Consider the following 17,033-nt stretch of genomic DNA (forward strand, 5'->3'; position numbering starts at 1 on the left):
CATATTTTTACTAACCTAATAAAAATATCGGGTTGGAAATGTTTAATTGTAACCTGTCCAATTAAAAATTAGAAAAAGTTCAACCCGTCCAATGATTATGTCGGTTTGGTCGGGTTAACCCGTCCAAACCATTCTTTACTTTTTTTATAAATATTATTGTTAATCTATATTATTCAAATAATTAGATTTAAAAATATATATATACTATTTATATTTCAAGCTAAAAAATGTTATAGTTTAAATTAATTTTAAGAACTTTAATACAAGATAAATATAATTGAGTAAACATAAAATAATAATAAAAAAGATATGGTATAGATTTTAAATTTCAACTTCAATATCCAAATGCAATGAAAATTATTAACTATAAAGGTTAATTTTTAAGTTAAACACTAAAATGTCCAAACTTAAAATACAAAATAGTTTAACTAATAAATATAATTTATGCAATATATTATATACACTTTTATTAAAAAAAATATATAAACCAGTTTAATTCGGTTTATTCGGGTTAATTGGACGGTTTAGAATAATTTATAAACCACCAAATATATTCATTGGGCGGTTTGAATTTTCATTGTATCATTTCGGGTTGTATTTTTTGTCGGTTTATTCGATTTGGTTTGGGCGGTTTATTTGAGTTGGGCAATTTATAAATTTTGTTGAACACCCCTAGTGTCAGACGTATCGTAGATCCCTTATCCTCGATCACCAGATCCTCCTTGGAAGGGATAGTAATTTCCATCAAGCGAACCTTGGCCTTCCACGCCGTAAGTATAGCTGGGTGCCCCTAAGAGACCGGTTTGCCAGCTTGATGGGAGCAAGCAGTATCCACATTGTCGCACTTATTTCTTTCCACTTCATCACTGGTCAAATGTTCCTCTGACATAACAGAAGTAACCCGAATAACATTAGTGTTACCCTCATCACCCACCGGGCCCACTCCATGCGGGAAATCTCTAACCACAGACTTCACCCTTCTAAGAAAGAGGTTCAGTTTTTCCCCAACGATGAATTTTCAAAATTCAATTTTCTCTTCTTAACAGGCATCGTACGTTCATTAAATTCAGACGATGCTTGGGCTTCAATATCCACCAAAGGGGTTTTTGTTTGTTGTTGCTCGATGTTTCCAAAGCCTCGAGTTCTTTGATGTATCTCTCTTGAGCTTGGAAAAATTGGATAAAGCTTTTTTCTCATCAAGTTGGCCAGAAAAAATTAGATAAAGCTTTTTTCTCATCAAAACATATATACTGGTCAAGCATATATCAATCCTTCAATATAAGCATCCAACAAGCTTCTTTATAAGGTTGTTGTCTCCCTATCGACCAGATGACAACTCGTCATTAAGGGAAATACATCTATGTACAATCTTAATGTACCGACTAGATACAATCTTAAATGATAACTTGTCTTGCTACATGTTACAATTTTGATTGCACGTCATACAGGCTAAAATTTGGGACAATAATTATATTGTGCAATTGTTGATCTTAAAATATAAGGGTAGCAATTCAATCATTCAATACGTCTTAAACATCTCATAGTTATCCAAAATTATCATATACTATCCAATTTAAATGAGATCAACGGTAATTAAGATCATTCAGATCTATTTATAATGCAAAACTTTTCATAAATTTATTATGCATGCTTTTCTTTGACAAAGAGTCATAACATTTCATTTGAATGTTATTTATTAATGCATGTGTTATTTTATTGTTCATTGTTATAATTCATGTAATACAATATATAAGACTTTCCACCACGATAAGTACAACTTTGAAATTTGTATAGTATAATTGTTTCATACATTATCGTTTAAAACAAGATTATAAATTATTAAATTAATTTAAAACTTAAATTAATAATAAATTATGTCTTTATAATGGTAGCAATTCGATCGTTTATAGTACGTTTGAAGCACATCATAATTATCTAAAGTTGTCATAGACTATCAAATTTGGATGAGATCGACTGTAAATCGAGATCGTTTAGATATTTTTTTAGTGTGAAATTTTTTATCTATTTATAATATATTTTTTTATTTGAAAAAAATTATTATGCAATTTTGTAGATATAATTATTATTGGATGTGTTAATTTTATTATTCATTATTATGTTTTATGTAATACAACCATCAATATATATTAACAAATAAAAATTTAAGACTTTCCACCATAATAATCACAAACTTATTTTTACAGTATAAGAATTGTTTTATATTAATAAATATTAAAAATATTTAAATTATTGTTTAAATAAATAAATAAATTCAAATTATTAATTAATTTAAAAACTTAAATTAAAAAAAAAATCGTGTTTTTTGAAAGAATTGAACTCATGTCATTGTACTTGATATAAGATAACTTTACCCTTTACACCATGATTATATTATCAGTTGTATTGATTATTATTATAGGATTAAATAAGAGAAAATAACATTGTATACCCACTTTACTTGTTTTAATTTTTATCTTTATTTTTATATTCTATAAGAAATATTCACTTTTATAGATAATGTCCTCATTATACCCCTTAGGTTAATATAAATTATGTGCTAGACTTAAATAAATAGTAAAAGTATATTAAGCAACTCACTCACAAAAATAGGTACATTTTAATAAAATATAATATAAGGATATTTTTTATTTATGAATACAAAAAAAAAATATTCCTCAATTTATTCTATCAAATAACTTGAATATTTTATACTTTTCTAGATACAATTATTGTTTTAAGTAGAAAATAAAATTAATTAAAAATAAATATATAAATTCTAAATTAAAAAAGTAATTAATTAACAATTATAAATAATCATAAGGTAAATTAGTAAAATAATTATAACAAGAGTTAGGTGTAGAATTTGATTAGTTAGAGCTAACTAATAATATTATTTAAAGTTATTTATTCAAAAAAAAATATTTAAAATTAAATATAAATAAAAAAAATTATTAATTATGTTTAAGCTTTCAAAAATATTCAAGTCATTTAATTAAATCAATGCTATAAATTATTATACCTATCAAGATAAAAACTACAATACCCATTGTATTAGCTCCCCTCAATTATACCTTTCAAAATAAATGTACTACCATTCAAATGATATTTGTTATGCAACTTTACATGATGACTGCATAGTATTAGAGCCATCATACAAACTTTAGGGGTGTTCATCAAACCGCTCAAACCGTTCAAACCGCCCGCACCGCACCACACCGCAAAAAAAATACGGTTTGAAATTCTTTGCAGTGCGGTCGCGGTTTGGATTTTTCCTAAACCGCGCGGTGCGGTGCGGTTTGCGGTTTTGAATTTTTAATATGCGGTTCAAACCGCATCGAACCGCATATTATAAAAATACCAATTTTCATATTTATTTTGGTTTAATATGTGAAGGCCCAATCTAAGCCCACTAATTATTGTATTGTTGAAACTTTAAATTTCTTTTTTCATATTTATTTTTAAGTCTTATAGTACTTTTGACAAGTGTTGCTCAAACTTTGTTGTATTTGTGATAGTTTAATTAGTTAATGATAGTCCAAACCGCAAAACCGCATAAACCGCACCGCACCGCACCATTTTTTGCGGAGCGGTTTTTTAGTTACGCGGTGCGGGTGCGGTTTGAGAAATTGAAAAAACCGCATGTGCGGGTTTGTTTGAAAAAATAGTCAAAAACCGCACCACCCGCACCGCGAACACCCCTAACAAACTTTCTGTTGGTTTCCAAGGACATACCTGGCCAAACATGTTCCAAGCTATTTGTCTCTATGCCTTCATTAGTTTCAGATTATTCGTTTCTATAATAACATTTGTACAACGAGATGCAGAGAATGTGTTGTTTCTTAATCTTCTTTCTCAAGATTCTATATTTTCTCAAATGAGGTAATCTTATTGGGAACGTTTAGAAATTATGTCTGTTTCTCCAAGTTTTAGAGTCAAAACAGGTTCTCAATCCATTTTCACATTTCAAAATTGGTTTGGTCATTAGCTTGGGAATGCTGCAAAGACATAAATATTGGAAGTTGGTACTATTCTAAGAAAGTTTTTGAGCTAAGCATGGCATAGACCAAACCACCTATACTATTTACATTCCAAGATTTACACAAAATTGAAGATACAAAGCTATATAGCCTATCACCTATACGATACACAAATGAAATGCTTCACCTTATCAAAAGACAATCTTCAAATAACGTCCCAGCAGATTTCCTCGATTGTACACGTACTTGACAAAAATGCTGGAGTAACACAACACACAACAAAAGATTATGAGATGACAACAATACTAAACCAGATAAGAAAACATGGTTAAACTGATAATGCTAAGATTTTCTTAATTCCTCTAACAATTGGCAGGAACAACATTTTTTGAATAAAAATCTTATGATACCGGGTCCTCCTTGGTGTATCTGAAATCTCTTAAGGATTATTCATTGTTTGTATATTATTGTATTTACACAGATACCTAACTCTGATTGTGCTATATTAGAACACATTAAGATTTGACACCTAAAGAAAGTAGAAAGGGTAAGGGGTCTTTTAGCAGGTACTAGTTCTGATGTAAAACTCAGGCTTAAATTAATTCAGTAACATATACCATAAATTATTATGAAAATATGAACCATAACATTATAGTCGATTCTATTTTGTCATGATAAAAGTTTCAACAAACCTTAATAAGCAGTAAAGCAGAGATTTTAGTTAATCTTTTCTGTTCTTGGATGGTTTGATCCCAACACTCGGTGTTGATGACGAGGAGGAATGTCTTTTAGATGGAAGTGGTTTGGCTGAAGTCTCAGACTTTTTTGAAGGAATAAGAGCTGAGTAAAGAATAGCATCAACAGCTTCACGCTGCTTTTTCCTTTTTGCAATTAGATCTGAAGGGCCGGCTTGATTTGAATCTCTTCCTCTATCATTTAAATCCCTCTCCTTGTGGCTGATTGCAGCAGAGGGAATTGAACCTTCCTGATTCCCCCGGCTTGCATCACCACCAGAAAATGTTTTGTGTCTTTTAGGCACTTGCGCTTTCAAAACTTTATCTCCGCCATCTTGTTCAGGGTGGTCCACATTTTCCCTTGAATCTTCTAGTTTAGTTTTTCTCTTTCCCTTGTGAGAGTTCTCTAATCTAAATTTCTTTTCACTTCTCTCTTTTCCTTTAAACTCGTCATTTGCAACATGCTCCCCTGTTGTTGTGAACTTCTTATCCTCGGAAGATTTGTTGTTACAAATTGCAGCTAGAGAGGATGAATCCTTCACCGATGCATTAAGTCCCTCTCTACCACTCCTTTTATTTATTCCCATTTCATCTCGAGTAGCTGAAAAATCTTTTCCGCGCCCATTATCTCTGCTCTTAGCTCCCTTGTATATATCATCAGTTCTCATTTTACCCTCTCTCTTTGAACTCTTACTTTTTTTCACATGCTGTCCAGCATTATCAGCCTCATTATATTTTAGCTCTGTCAAAGGGTTATCATAGCTCTCTGAAGCACTATTTTTTTGTAGAGGTCCTTTAAACATATTCCGATAGGGGACTTTAACTGTTCTGACTAGATTTCTCTTACTGGCATCCTTGATGAGAGCGGCCCAGTTTTTGTTTGTCTTCAATGTCCTTGCATTACCAATAATCCAAAGTGAAAATTTGGCTCTTGTCAAAGCAACATTCATGCGTCTTACATCAGCAACAAATCCAATATTGCTTGAGTTAATCCCAGGCCCAGTAGAGTTTGTCTCAGCTGCTCTTACGGTGGAAAGTATTAGTATGTCAACCTCCCGTCCTTGGAAACCATCAACAGTATTAAATTCTATCTCATCTATGATAGAAGATCCAAAAACATTTGAAAACCGAGAACGCAAGAATGACAGTTGACACTTGTATGGAGTGATAATCCCAATTCTTCCAGCAAAATATTCAGATGCATACCTACGTACATTGGAAAAAATAAAGTAACAATCAAAAATATGCATCAATCTCTCTTGTTGGTGTTAATAAAAAAAATATAAAAAACCAATGAGGCCTTTAATGAGCCATTTGTTAATGAAAAATGTTCAAGGTAAAGGACACATCTTTAATGAGCCATTTGCGAAGTGTAGGTTTTAGCATGAATAGTCGCACATGGTAAGACCAATACTCATAAGGTGGTGCAAATGAGATGATACATTACATGTGATCTATAAACAAAATGTAAAATGTTGGCATTATCACATATGTAAAATGTAATGCAAAATATTGTAGTGAGCAAGGTATCAGGTTCTGAGGCATTTTCCCTTAGTCCCACGAGGCGTATGCCTCAAGGGAAGGCATACCCTTCAGCAATAAGAAAAAATTCATAAAATATCATAAAACTCATGACAAACAACACATGATACCATATAAAATTCATGAAAATTAATAATTGTCTTAAAATCATAAACTAAATTCATAAAAGGTTCAAAATTCAATTGAAAAATAGTGAAAGTTCTAAATGTATGGAGTGATGAGGACTAAGGAGGAAGGGATTTGGCTGAGAAGGAGAGATATGATATATCAATATCAGAGGGTTAGGGTTTTCAGGGGTATATTTTCAAATCTTTTCTAATAAAAACCTAATAAGAAAAGACCCAGACTAAAGTTCAATAGAGTCATGTAAAAGTATGAGAGTAGCTGTTTGAAAAGCTTTAAAAAATAGCCCAAATCAGCCCACAAAAGAACAGCCCTCACACACACACACACAAAAAAAAGGCCCATTGTTGAGGCGTACGCCTCAATACGCATCACCTCAGAGCATGTGCCTCGAGTCTGCCTCATCAGTGTGAGGTGTATGCCCCAATGACAGCAGTTGAGGCGTACGCCTCGACCGATTTTAAAACTATGGTAGTGAGTGAAGTTTATGTTAAATAATTATTTAGAGTTATTTTAAATTTTTATTTTAGTTGCCTACATAAGGCTTTCTTATTAGTTGATTCTTTTACTTTTGACTTTGCAATTGAATAAAACCCTAATTTTTCTACATCTCTTTATTTTTTATTAATTATTCTTTTAAAATAATTATTGAGAGAATTTCTTAAGTTTTCCTAGGCGTACAATCAATGTTCGTACAGCATCTGTACAGTTCGACAGTCTAGTTTTCGGTATTGATTTCTTTAAGTTTTTTCTTGATTCGCATAACAGTTTTGGGTATTGATTTTCGCAGTACAATTTTGAATTTTCATCAGTTCTCTATTTGGAAATTTTTGCAATTTGTTTATTTCTGCAATGGCTACCAATAAAGATGATTCCCTTCAAGCAATCAATGTGAGATTGGATGGAAAGAATTATTCGTACTGAAATTATGTTATAAAAAATTTTTGAAAGGAAAAAAGATGTGGGGTTATATTTCTGGAACAAAGAGGAAACCAGCAGATGGTAATGCAAATCTGTTAAAAAATTGGGAAGTAGACAATTCGAAAATCTCACCTGGATAGATAACTCTATCACAATCTCTTGGTACCCAGTTAGCAAAGTACGAGACAGCAAAAGAAGTTAGGAACCATTTTGCGAGACTGTATACACGGTCTAATTTTGCAAAGTAGTTTCAGTTGGAAACTGATATTAGAGTTATTTAACATAAAGATATAAGCATTCAAGAGTTCTATCATGTAATGACAGATCTTTAGGATCAATTGGCACTCATTGAATCAGAAAAGCTACGTGCTTTTACACCGTATATTGCTCGTAGAGAGGAACAACGATTAGTTCAATTTTTAATGGCTCTTCCTAGTGATTTTGAGAGACTTCGTGGTTCTATATTGCATCGCTCTCTACTTCCTTCGGTTGATTTAGTAGTCAGTGAACTGTTAGCAAATAATATATGTCTCGAGTCTTAGTCAGTGGAAGGCATTCTTTCAATCCTCAATTCTTCTGTTTTGGCAGTCCCTCCTACTACATCGTTTCCTCCACAAGAGAACAAACCTCACACAAAGGTTGGTATTAAAGAGTGTAGCTTTTGCAAACAGAAAGGTATTGGAAAGCTCAATGCCCTAAGCTTACAAATCGTGCTCTACAACAATAGAGATACCAGTCCAAAACTCCTCGTATGGATAACCAACCACAGTTTAACAATCAAATTCGACCTCCACAATTTAGTACTGCTACAACTGTTCCTCCATCTGGCTCTTACAATTTTTTTGCTTTGTTAGAACAATTTCAAAAGCTCCTTGCGACTCAATATAATGTCATACCTGTCTCTTCTTTGGTAGGCCAACCACCCACTAGCACGTCAGGTATGTCACCTTCTACATGGATTTTGGACCCAGGTGCTTCACACCATATGTCTCTACATTATGCATCCTTTATTTCTTTGAGTCCTACATCATCTGTGCCTGAATGCTGATGGTACTCCCATAACATTAGCTGGCATTGGTTTTGTTGTCAATTCATATTTGTCGCTTCTTAATGATTATCATATTCCAAATCTTTCATTGAATCTTTGTTGGTCAATTGTGTGATTCTAGTTACTTTGTATCTTTTTCTTCTACTTCTTGTCATGTGCAGAATCCACAATCTCAGAAGCTGATTGGGATCGACTGCAAGCGGGGGGATTTACATGTTTTGGATGAACTAAGATTACCAGTATTTGCAGCTCCTAGTGTTGATCTATCTTCTAGTTTTTATATATGGCACTCTCGCCTTGGTCATGTTTCAAAGTCTCGTTTAAAAATTTTAACTTCTAAAAGAACCTTCAGAAATTGGCAACCTCATGATATTTCTAATTGTAGTGAATATAAACTTGCAAAATTTTCTGCTTTGCCTTTCAATAGAATTGCATCTTGTTCAGTTGCACTGTTGATTTAGTACACTTTGATTTGTGGGGACCTCTCCGGTTGTTACAAATGGGGTTCTCAATACTATGTTTCTTTTATTGATGATCATACTTGTTTTTATTAAATTTTTCTTATGAAATATCGTTTTGACTTTTATAGTATTTATGATCGTTTTCGAGCTTATATAAGAACTCAACATAGTGTTGTTATTAAATGTTTTAGATATAATCAAGGTGGTGAGTATACTTCAACCAAATTTGTCGATTCACTTGCTCTAGATGGCATTGTGTATCAAACTTCTTGTATTGATACACCTGAACAAAATAGTGTGGCTGAAAAAAAAAAAAGGGCATTTTTCATCTATGTACAACTAAACTTATTATATTACAATATATGTGCAAAAAAATATATTTACATAATCTAATACAAAATATATAAGGTACATAATTAATGTATTGTGTCCATTAATAGGATTAATTATAGAACTTACCATATATATATTTATATTCAAAAGAAATAAACATCTTCCTATATTAATTGCATAAAATTTATACTACTATTCAAAATTCAAATTAATTGACCCTAACTATTTAATTATTTGATTATATTAAATTGATTTTTGTATTTTTAAGGAATTCTTAAACCAGTTAATAATAAATATAAATGTTTATTATTTTTCACATAAATGTTATTTTATAAAAAATTATACACATAAATTTATAAAGTATGTACGTTTAATAAACAATATCTATATGTTTTTTTTTAATAATTATGTCAATATGTGTATATTTTTTAAAAAATATACATCCTTAAAAAAATTAAAATATAAACAATTTTATAATATAATAACCTTACTATAACATGTTTATTAAAATTAAACACTTTTAAAATAAAAATATACAAATAAAACTACATATGCATATTATAAACAATATCAATGTATGTTTATTATTTATAAATGTTATTTATTTCAATTTCTAATTAAGTTACAAAAAAATAAATACTAAAATTAAAATATATAAACAATTATGTTTATATTATGATTATTATATAATATTATATTTACTAAAAATTAACTGGACAAAAATTATACAGAATGTGTATAATATCAATTTATATTTATTATTTTAAGAATGTTGATTATTTTTAATTTTTAACTGAAATACTAAAATGTAAACGCTTAAAATTTAAACATTTATGTGAATATTTTATTCTATTATCAATATAATATATTTATTAAAAATTAATACATCAAAAAAAAAATATATACATAAAGATTTTTAAGACTTACATGTTTATTATATCAATAATAATTATGTTTATTATTTAAAATTATTGATTATTAATATATTAACAAAATAAATATTCAAATGTAATTAAGAAAACTTTCCTATTATATACTTAGTATAAAAAAATGAAAATAAGTTTTTACTAATGAATATATTGTATGTCTAAATGTAATTAATTTATTATGCACATATTTTGTAATAAAAATTAAATAATGTATACAATATTAAAATTTCCCCAAAAAAAAAAACATAGATACATTGTTGAAATTGCTCGTTCTCTTTGTTGCATGTTTTGTTCCTAGTCAATTTTGGAGGGGAGGCAGTTCTAACTGCAGTTTCCTTAATTAATATGATTTCGCCTTCTGTCACGGGTTTGCCCCTTTTTGAGAAACTATATGGTTGTATTCATGACTGTTGTTCTTTAGGAATCTTTAGATTTACTTATTTTGTGCTTCGTCCTAGTGTAGAGCGTACAAAGTTATCGTCACGCTCTACTCTGTGTGTTTCTTGGTTATGGAGAAGATAAAAGGGACTATCGTTGTTATGATCCAATTTCTCAAAAATTGTATGTATCTCGTCATGTAGTTTTCTTGAGCATATATCTTTCTTTTCTATTCCTGGTACTCCTCATAATTTGACAAAATCAGATCTTATTCACATTGACCCATTCTCTGAATCTGAATCTGGATCATCCACTACTCCTTCAATTATTTTTCCTCTTCATTACTCTTGCTTGCATCGTGTTAAAAGATCTCAAGAACTAGATACTGGTACTTCGCAACCTGAAATCACTCCGTCATTAGATACTGGTACTTTACAACTTGAAATCACTCATCCATTAGATATGAATACTTCGCAACCTGATATCGCTCCTCCCTATCCTTCTGCAACTGTTCCAGATCCTCTTGAGATTGTGGAGCCTCCTCGCTATCCTCAACGCATTCTTAAGTCTACTCATCGACCAAATTTTACATGCTCTTCTTATTCTGCTTCTTTTACTTTGTTTTTAGCATCTATTTTTTGTCTTTCTAAACCTTTGTCTTGTAAAAAGGCAATTATTGATCTCCTTTGGCAACATGCTATGAGTGAGGAACTCTTTGCTTTGCAAGAGACTCATATTTGGAACTTGGTACCTTTGCCTCCTAGTAAACATGCTATTGGTTCTCGTTGCGTGTATAAATCAAGACCAAGTCTAATGTGTCTATTGAACAGTACCAGGCTCAGTTAGTGACTGAGGGTTTTTTACAACAATATGGTATAGACTTTGAGGAAACTTTTACTCCTGTTGTAAAAATAACTATTGTTCGTAGTCTTATAGCAGCGGCATCAGTTCAACAATGGACTATATCTCAAATGGAATTTAGGAATACCTTTTTGAATGGTTACTTAGATGAGAAAGTCTACATGGTTCCTCCTCCTAGTGTTCCTCATAAGCAAGGCAATGTTTGCAAGCTAAAAAAAAGCATGGTCTTAAACAGGCTCCTCGAGCATGATTTCAAAAGTTCTCTACTGTTATTTTGTCTCTTTGTTTTATTTCAAGTGATCATGATTCAGCTTTATTTTTCAAGTTCACATCTCTAGGGTATTCTGCTTTCCTTATTGAAGTGTTAAAGTCCTTATCAGTTTGAGATGAAGGATTTGGGTTCTTTGTGCTATTTTCAGGGTATTGAAGTTGCTTTTTTTCCAAAAGGTTATCTTCTTTCTCAGTCAAAGTACACTACTAACACTATTGAGTGTGCTTGCCTTACTGATACTAGAGTTGTTAACACTCCCTCTAAGTTATATAGCTCTCCTTTGGAAGATCCTACTTTATATAGCACCATTGTTGGCACTCTGGTTTACCTCACTATTACTCGTCCAGACATTGCATTTGTTGTTCATATTGTTAGTCAGTATATTGCTTCTCCTACTACTGTTCACCGGGCTATTGTTCTTCGCATTCTATGGTATCTTCGGGGTACCATCTTTCAGAGCCTACTACAATCTTCCACCTCTTCTCTATAGTTGAGAGCGTACTATGATGCAGATCATAGTCGTAACCCCACTTACCGAAAATTTGTCGTTGGTTTCTGTATCTTTTGGGAGATTCCCTTATTTCTTGGAAGAGCAAAAAACATTCTATTGTTTCTCAATCTTCTATGGAACCTGAGTATCGTGCCATGGCGTCTACTACAAAAGAGATTTTGATTGAGATGGTTACTTGTAGATATGGGTGTTATTCACTCTTGTCCTACACCTATGTATTGTGATAATAAAAGTGCCATTCAGATTGCCCACAGCTCGGCCTTTCATGAACGCACCAAGCATATTGAAATTGATTGTCATTTTACTCATCACCATCTAAATTGGGCACCATTACTTTGCCTTGTTCCTTCTTCGTTGCAGCTTGCTCACTTTTTTACTAAGTCACATACGATTTCTCATTTTTCGTTTTCTTTTAGGCTAATCTCGATACTTCTTACAACAGCATCATGAGTTTGAGGGAGAGTGTTAAATAATTATCTAGGGTTATTATTATGTTAGTTGTCTATATAAGGCTTTCTTTGTATTCTTTTACTATTGACTTTGCAATTGAATGAAACCCTAATTTTTCTACATCTCTTTATTATAAATTGGTTTCAGTTTAAAAGTTTAGTTACCCATACGGAGTTGAGCTGGCTCTTTGGATAATTTACAAAAAGACTTTTGAGAATGAAAAATATAATTTAAAAAAAACTCTATTTGCACTTCATCAAATAATTACACCTCAATAATTAAAAAAAAAAAATTAAGCTTAAAATAATTTTTAAAAATCACTCTAAATATTTTTTTTAAATAAATTTCTCATATTATTTTGTCTTAATTGAAATATTTATTATAATTTTATTCTCATAATTTTTTTTAAAACATCTATAAATTTTTTTTTCTAATAAAATTTCATATAATTTTTTATTTTAATTTTTTTGTTATAATATTTGAAATATAATTTATTTTTGTTTGATAAGTATATTTTTTAAAATTATAAATTAAAAAAAATTAAATAACTAATATAATTAAAAATATATATTACATAAAAGTAAAAATTATTAAAATGAAGTGCATTTATAAGTTTTAGGAGTGCAAATAAAACTCCCCAAAAAAAATTAGTATTGTCATTAGTTATTTGATTTCTACTCAGGAGTTTACGTTTATTATGTTGCCTGTGATTTTGTTGAATTGTAATGGCACTCAAATTATGTTTTCTTTTTTAAATTATCATTCTGAAAGACAATTTGTCCTCTTCCTGTAACAAATCAGTCCCAATAAATACTTGTTTGCTAAAGATACAAAATCAATAATATGTAACAAAAAGAATTACGTACCTATTCTTGAAAAACTTAACAACTTCAGTTGCAGCATTGGCCTCGTGCTCGTTATAAAGGGACAAAGCCCCAGAATTCTTACCACGAAGCTCTCGACCATCAACAATATCATAAAAAACATAAGGCCCAAGGGCCTCGGTCTCATGAAATGGTGCTAGTTTGCTAGACATTTCGCCGTTCAGCAATTTCCTCTCATAAAAATGCAAAGAAGGAAACCAGCAGATCTCTGGGTGCATTCTATACTGTATATAGTAAATATGTTAAAAGTAAAGATACTAAAAACTCAAAGAAAAACAAGCAATCACTGTCCCAACCCAGATAGGACAGATGGTTGGAGCTACATTTTAAAGAGCATCACAAGCTAGAATTTATTTCTAACAATAAGTTGAGAGTGTAGAGTAATATTATATTTAGTGAAAGATAATCCAGAGGCAACTGTAAGAGGGTACCTATGACTTACAGCAACAGGAAAAGTCATGTAATCTTTGAAAAACAATTCAACATGACATATTTAAAAACTGTACATATGCATGAGCATTATATATATTTCTGCATACATGCAGCATCTCACACCTCAGTTTGAATGAACTTTGTAACATTAAATCCTTCACTATGGGCCATGGATTGCGAGAACTAAGTAGATAATAAATTCATCAAAAAACGTGCAGGCTATAAAGCGTGGATGGGCATTGTCTAAAACATGCTTGAAATCATTAAAAGGCCATTTTATAAAGTCAATCGGGAAGAACTTTGAGAAGTGACGCAACTAAAAAACATAATATAATCACTTAATAGCAATAAGAGATTGCTTTTAATCCAGACACCACCAAAGTCTTGGATTTCAAAGGGAAAACAGAGGAAAAGCATACAAGTAGCAAAAGTTATTGAAAAGAATCTGAATCCAATGTTTTGAATATAGAAAAATACTTTCATTCAAATTACTAGGACCGATCTTACACACTACATAATGACCTTAGGCCTACATAATGACCCTAGGCCCATTTGTCACTTGGAAAACTAACACAAACTACGTACTACTGGTCGAGGACATAAAACAATATAAATTAAACAAGATAAACTAAATGGACTCTTCCCAATTGCACATAAAAATAAAAACTAAAAAAAAATTATCTATTTAACAGACAATCACAACAAGGTGGTCTCTGAAAAAATTAAGGAATATCTATTTAACAAATAATGATCTTTGACTCTAAAGATAATTAACTCTTCTATAAAATGATCTTTGACTCTAAACATAAGTTGAATCTGAGAGGTGACCTACACACAACTTCTATATAAAATAGTCGGAAAAAAAAATCAATTACTTTACCTGTTTGGTCAGCATAACAACCGGGTGACCAGCCTTTTGCAAACGTTCAAACATGCTACATTCAAAGAGAAATTTACTTGCAACATTTGAAAGGACCGTTGCAGGAAGCTGCTTGGGATCGCCAACCTTCAAAAATGAATTCAAAATTGAAAAACTTTCCTAACATGACAACAGAAACTTTTAATCTTAATTGTGACTATTTCATACCATGATACATTTGACCCCATTTGACTTTAACAGCTGAAGAGGTATCAGTGTTGCAGGTTCCAGAGCCTGCAGGAAGGACAAACAGTTAGAAACAGACACTATAACTTAATCAATACTCATGAGATTAAAGCCTTGATAAATTTACTTGAGCAGCTTCGTCAATCACAACAGCATCAAAAAGAGTGTGTTCAGATGGACTGCCAAACTTAGGACCTGATATTGATTCAGAACATACTGCATATAGATCTCCACCACAGCCGCTTAATGTAGTCACCACTATTTCAGCTTCTCTTAGAATAGATTTCCGAAGTTTATATTTAAGTCCCTTAAGTTCTTCATTAGTTTTCTTTTCCTGCGCCTGAGCAATGCTAAGATCTTTATAGATTTGCTTCTTTTGCTCATAGAGTTTTCTTAGCTTCCTCTGTACCTCTGCATCAGACATTACCTTCAGATCATCTTTCTTGTGACTGTCATCTTCCAAAGACTTCTTGAGGTCAATATTTTCATCACTTAAGTTAGCACGCTTGGCTTCGTAAAATCGTATACGATCAACTATTTTCTCTAAATTAGACCGCAGTGTTATTGAAGAAGAGACATTCTCATTATTCTTTGCGTCATTCAACTTAATCTTCTCATCTGCTAGACGATGATCCACTAGTGTATCAATAAAGAATGGTAAAGAATTTGGATGAACTGTTTTCAAATTTCCAACCCTTACAAGATACGGCTTATACATCTTCCCATCACTGCGATAAAGGCCTTGACTAGATATTCTCGACACCAACTCATCAACTGCAGCATTAGACTGAGCACAAATAAGCACCCTTCGTCTGACATAAGCATCGCTAGATTTTGAATTCCTTTGCATGTCCTCGTTTAATTGCTTAGCCAAGGCAGCATCCTGCCAAGCCCTTGCAACAGCAGCAGTCTGACTAATCTTAGTTGATAAAGAACTACTTTTTCTCACACTACCAGCAAGAAAATTATCTGCTTGATCTGACTTTTCTGAGGGCGATGCAAGCAAACCACTGGCAATAGCCAAAATAGTTCGAGTCTTACCAGTACCTATATATTTTTAACAAAAGCAAAAAATAAGAAGATTATGTAACAAATCAATTCAAACAACAGTTTAAGGAAATCACAAACCTGGAGGACCCTGGATTAATGATAATTCTACATTTTTCCTTGAATTGCGTGGTCCAATTGCAACACTGATAGCATGAAGCTGACTATCATTAAAGGACGACTTCAACATTAGCTGCAGTGGTTGAGATAGCTTACTCAGATCAACTTTTGAAATCTCATTAGAGCCAGGACCATCATCATTTATAGGTTTCAAGATAGTTGGAAGCAAGGGGATCTCCTTTATTGAAGATAATGCCTGAAATTCTCGAAGCTGAGGAGTAATGCTCATAATGCGACTCGCATGCCATTTACTGCGTTCAAGGAGATTCCTTCTAGCTTGATTTAAACGTGAAGTACCATTTTGCATATAGAATCTGATAAGCAAGATAGTTAACCTTCTTTTATAGTCTCTCTCGCGCCTCTCCACCTGAGAAACAGAAAGGTCTACAGATTACTTTAGAGCAATACTACTGTCCATATTTTAATAGGTGATACCCCATTTTAAAGTTTTCTCCAAAGAAAAATAGCATTAACTATAATAAAAAGAAAAGTAAAAGAAAACCAGGGTGGGATACCGGCATCCTCCATATATGAATGTAAAACTTGATTGTTGGAAAAAACCTAACAGCATTTAAATTTAACCACAAGCCATCCACCAAATGGCACGTACTCTGTCCATATTAAATTACAAAGTGTTCCATTATTTACATGTGACTCTACTTGTTTGATATTATTACCCCTAAAGAAGTGCTGCCACTAATTTTATAACATTCATATCCTCAAAATGGAAATACTCTTGAGTTTCAAACAAAAAAAAAAATAGAAGTACTCTGCCAAAGTCACTGTGGGAAAAAAAACAGCAAGCACTGATATAACTAGAAAAAATCAAACTATAAAGCAGACAAGAAAGGACAACTGGCCAATTTCATCTAAAAATTTACTTTTAAATAATTACACTGATTGATG

At 31.7% G+C, this 17,033-nt stretch overlaps 1 protein-coding gene across 2 annotated transcripts in view; it reads right to left on the reverse strand.

Moving 5' to 3' along the window:
- Window positions 1-3,865: 3,865 nt before the first annotated feature.
- Window positions 3,866-17,033, reverse strand: part of LOC115715063 (uncharacterized) — a 28,959-nt gene continuing 15,791 nt past the window's right edge. For both annotated transcript variants that reach the window (XM_061113361.1, XM_030643857.2), the window contains 7 exons: window positions 16,089-16,494; window positions 15,088-16,007; window positions 14,943-15,008; window positions 14,736-14,861; window positions 13,406-13,647; window positions 4,670-5,917; window positions 3,866-4,235 (listed from right to left, as the gene is read on the reverse strand). In XM_061113361.1, the coding sequence (XP_060969344.1) occupies window positions 4,699-5,917; window positions 13,406-13,647; window positions 14,736-14,861; window positions 14,943-15,008; window positions 15,088-16,007; window positions 16,089-16,494 (2,979 nt within the window). In that variant the 3' untranslated portion in view covers window positions 3,866-4,235; window positions 4,670-4,698. The remainder of the gene's footprint in view (window positions 4,236-4,669; window positions 5,918-13,405; window positions 13,648-14,735; window positions 14,862-14,942; window positions 15,009-15,087; window positions 16,008-16,088; window positions 16,495-17,033) is intronic.

The sequence above is a fragment of the Cannabis sativa genome, chromosome 4 (assembly GCF_029168945.1).
Source record: "Cannabis sativa cultivar Pink pepper isolate KNU-18-1 chromosome 4, ASM2916894v1, whole genome shotgun sequence".
Classification (NCBI taxonomy): domain Eukaryota; kingdom Viridiplantae; phylum Streptophyta; class Magnoliopsida; order Rosales; family Cannabaceae; genus Cannabis; species Cannabis sativa.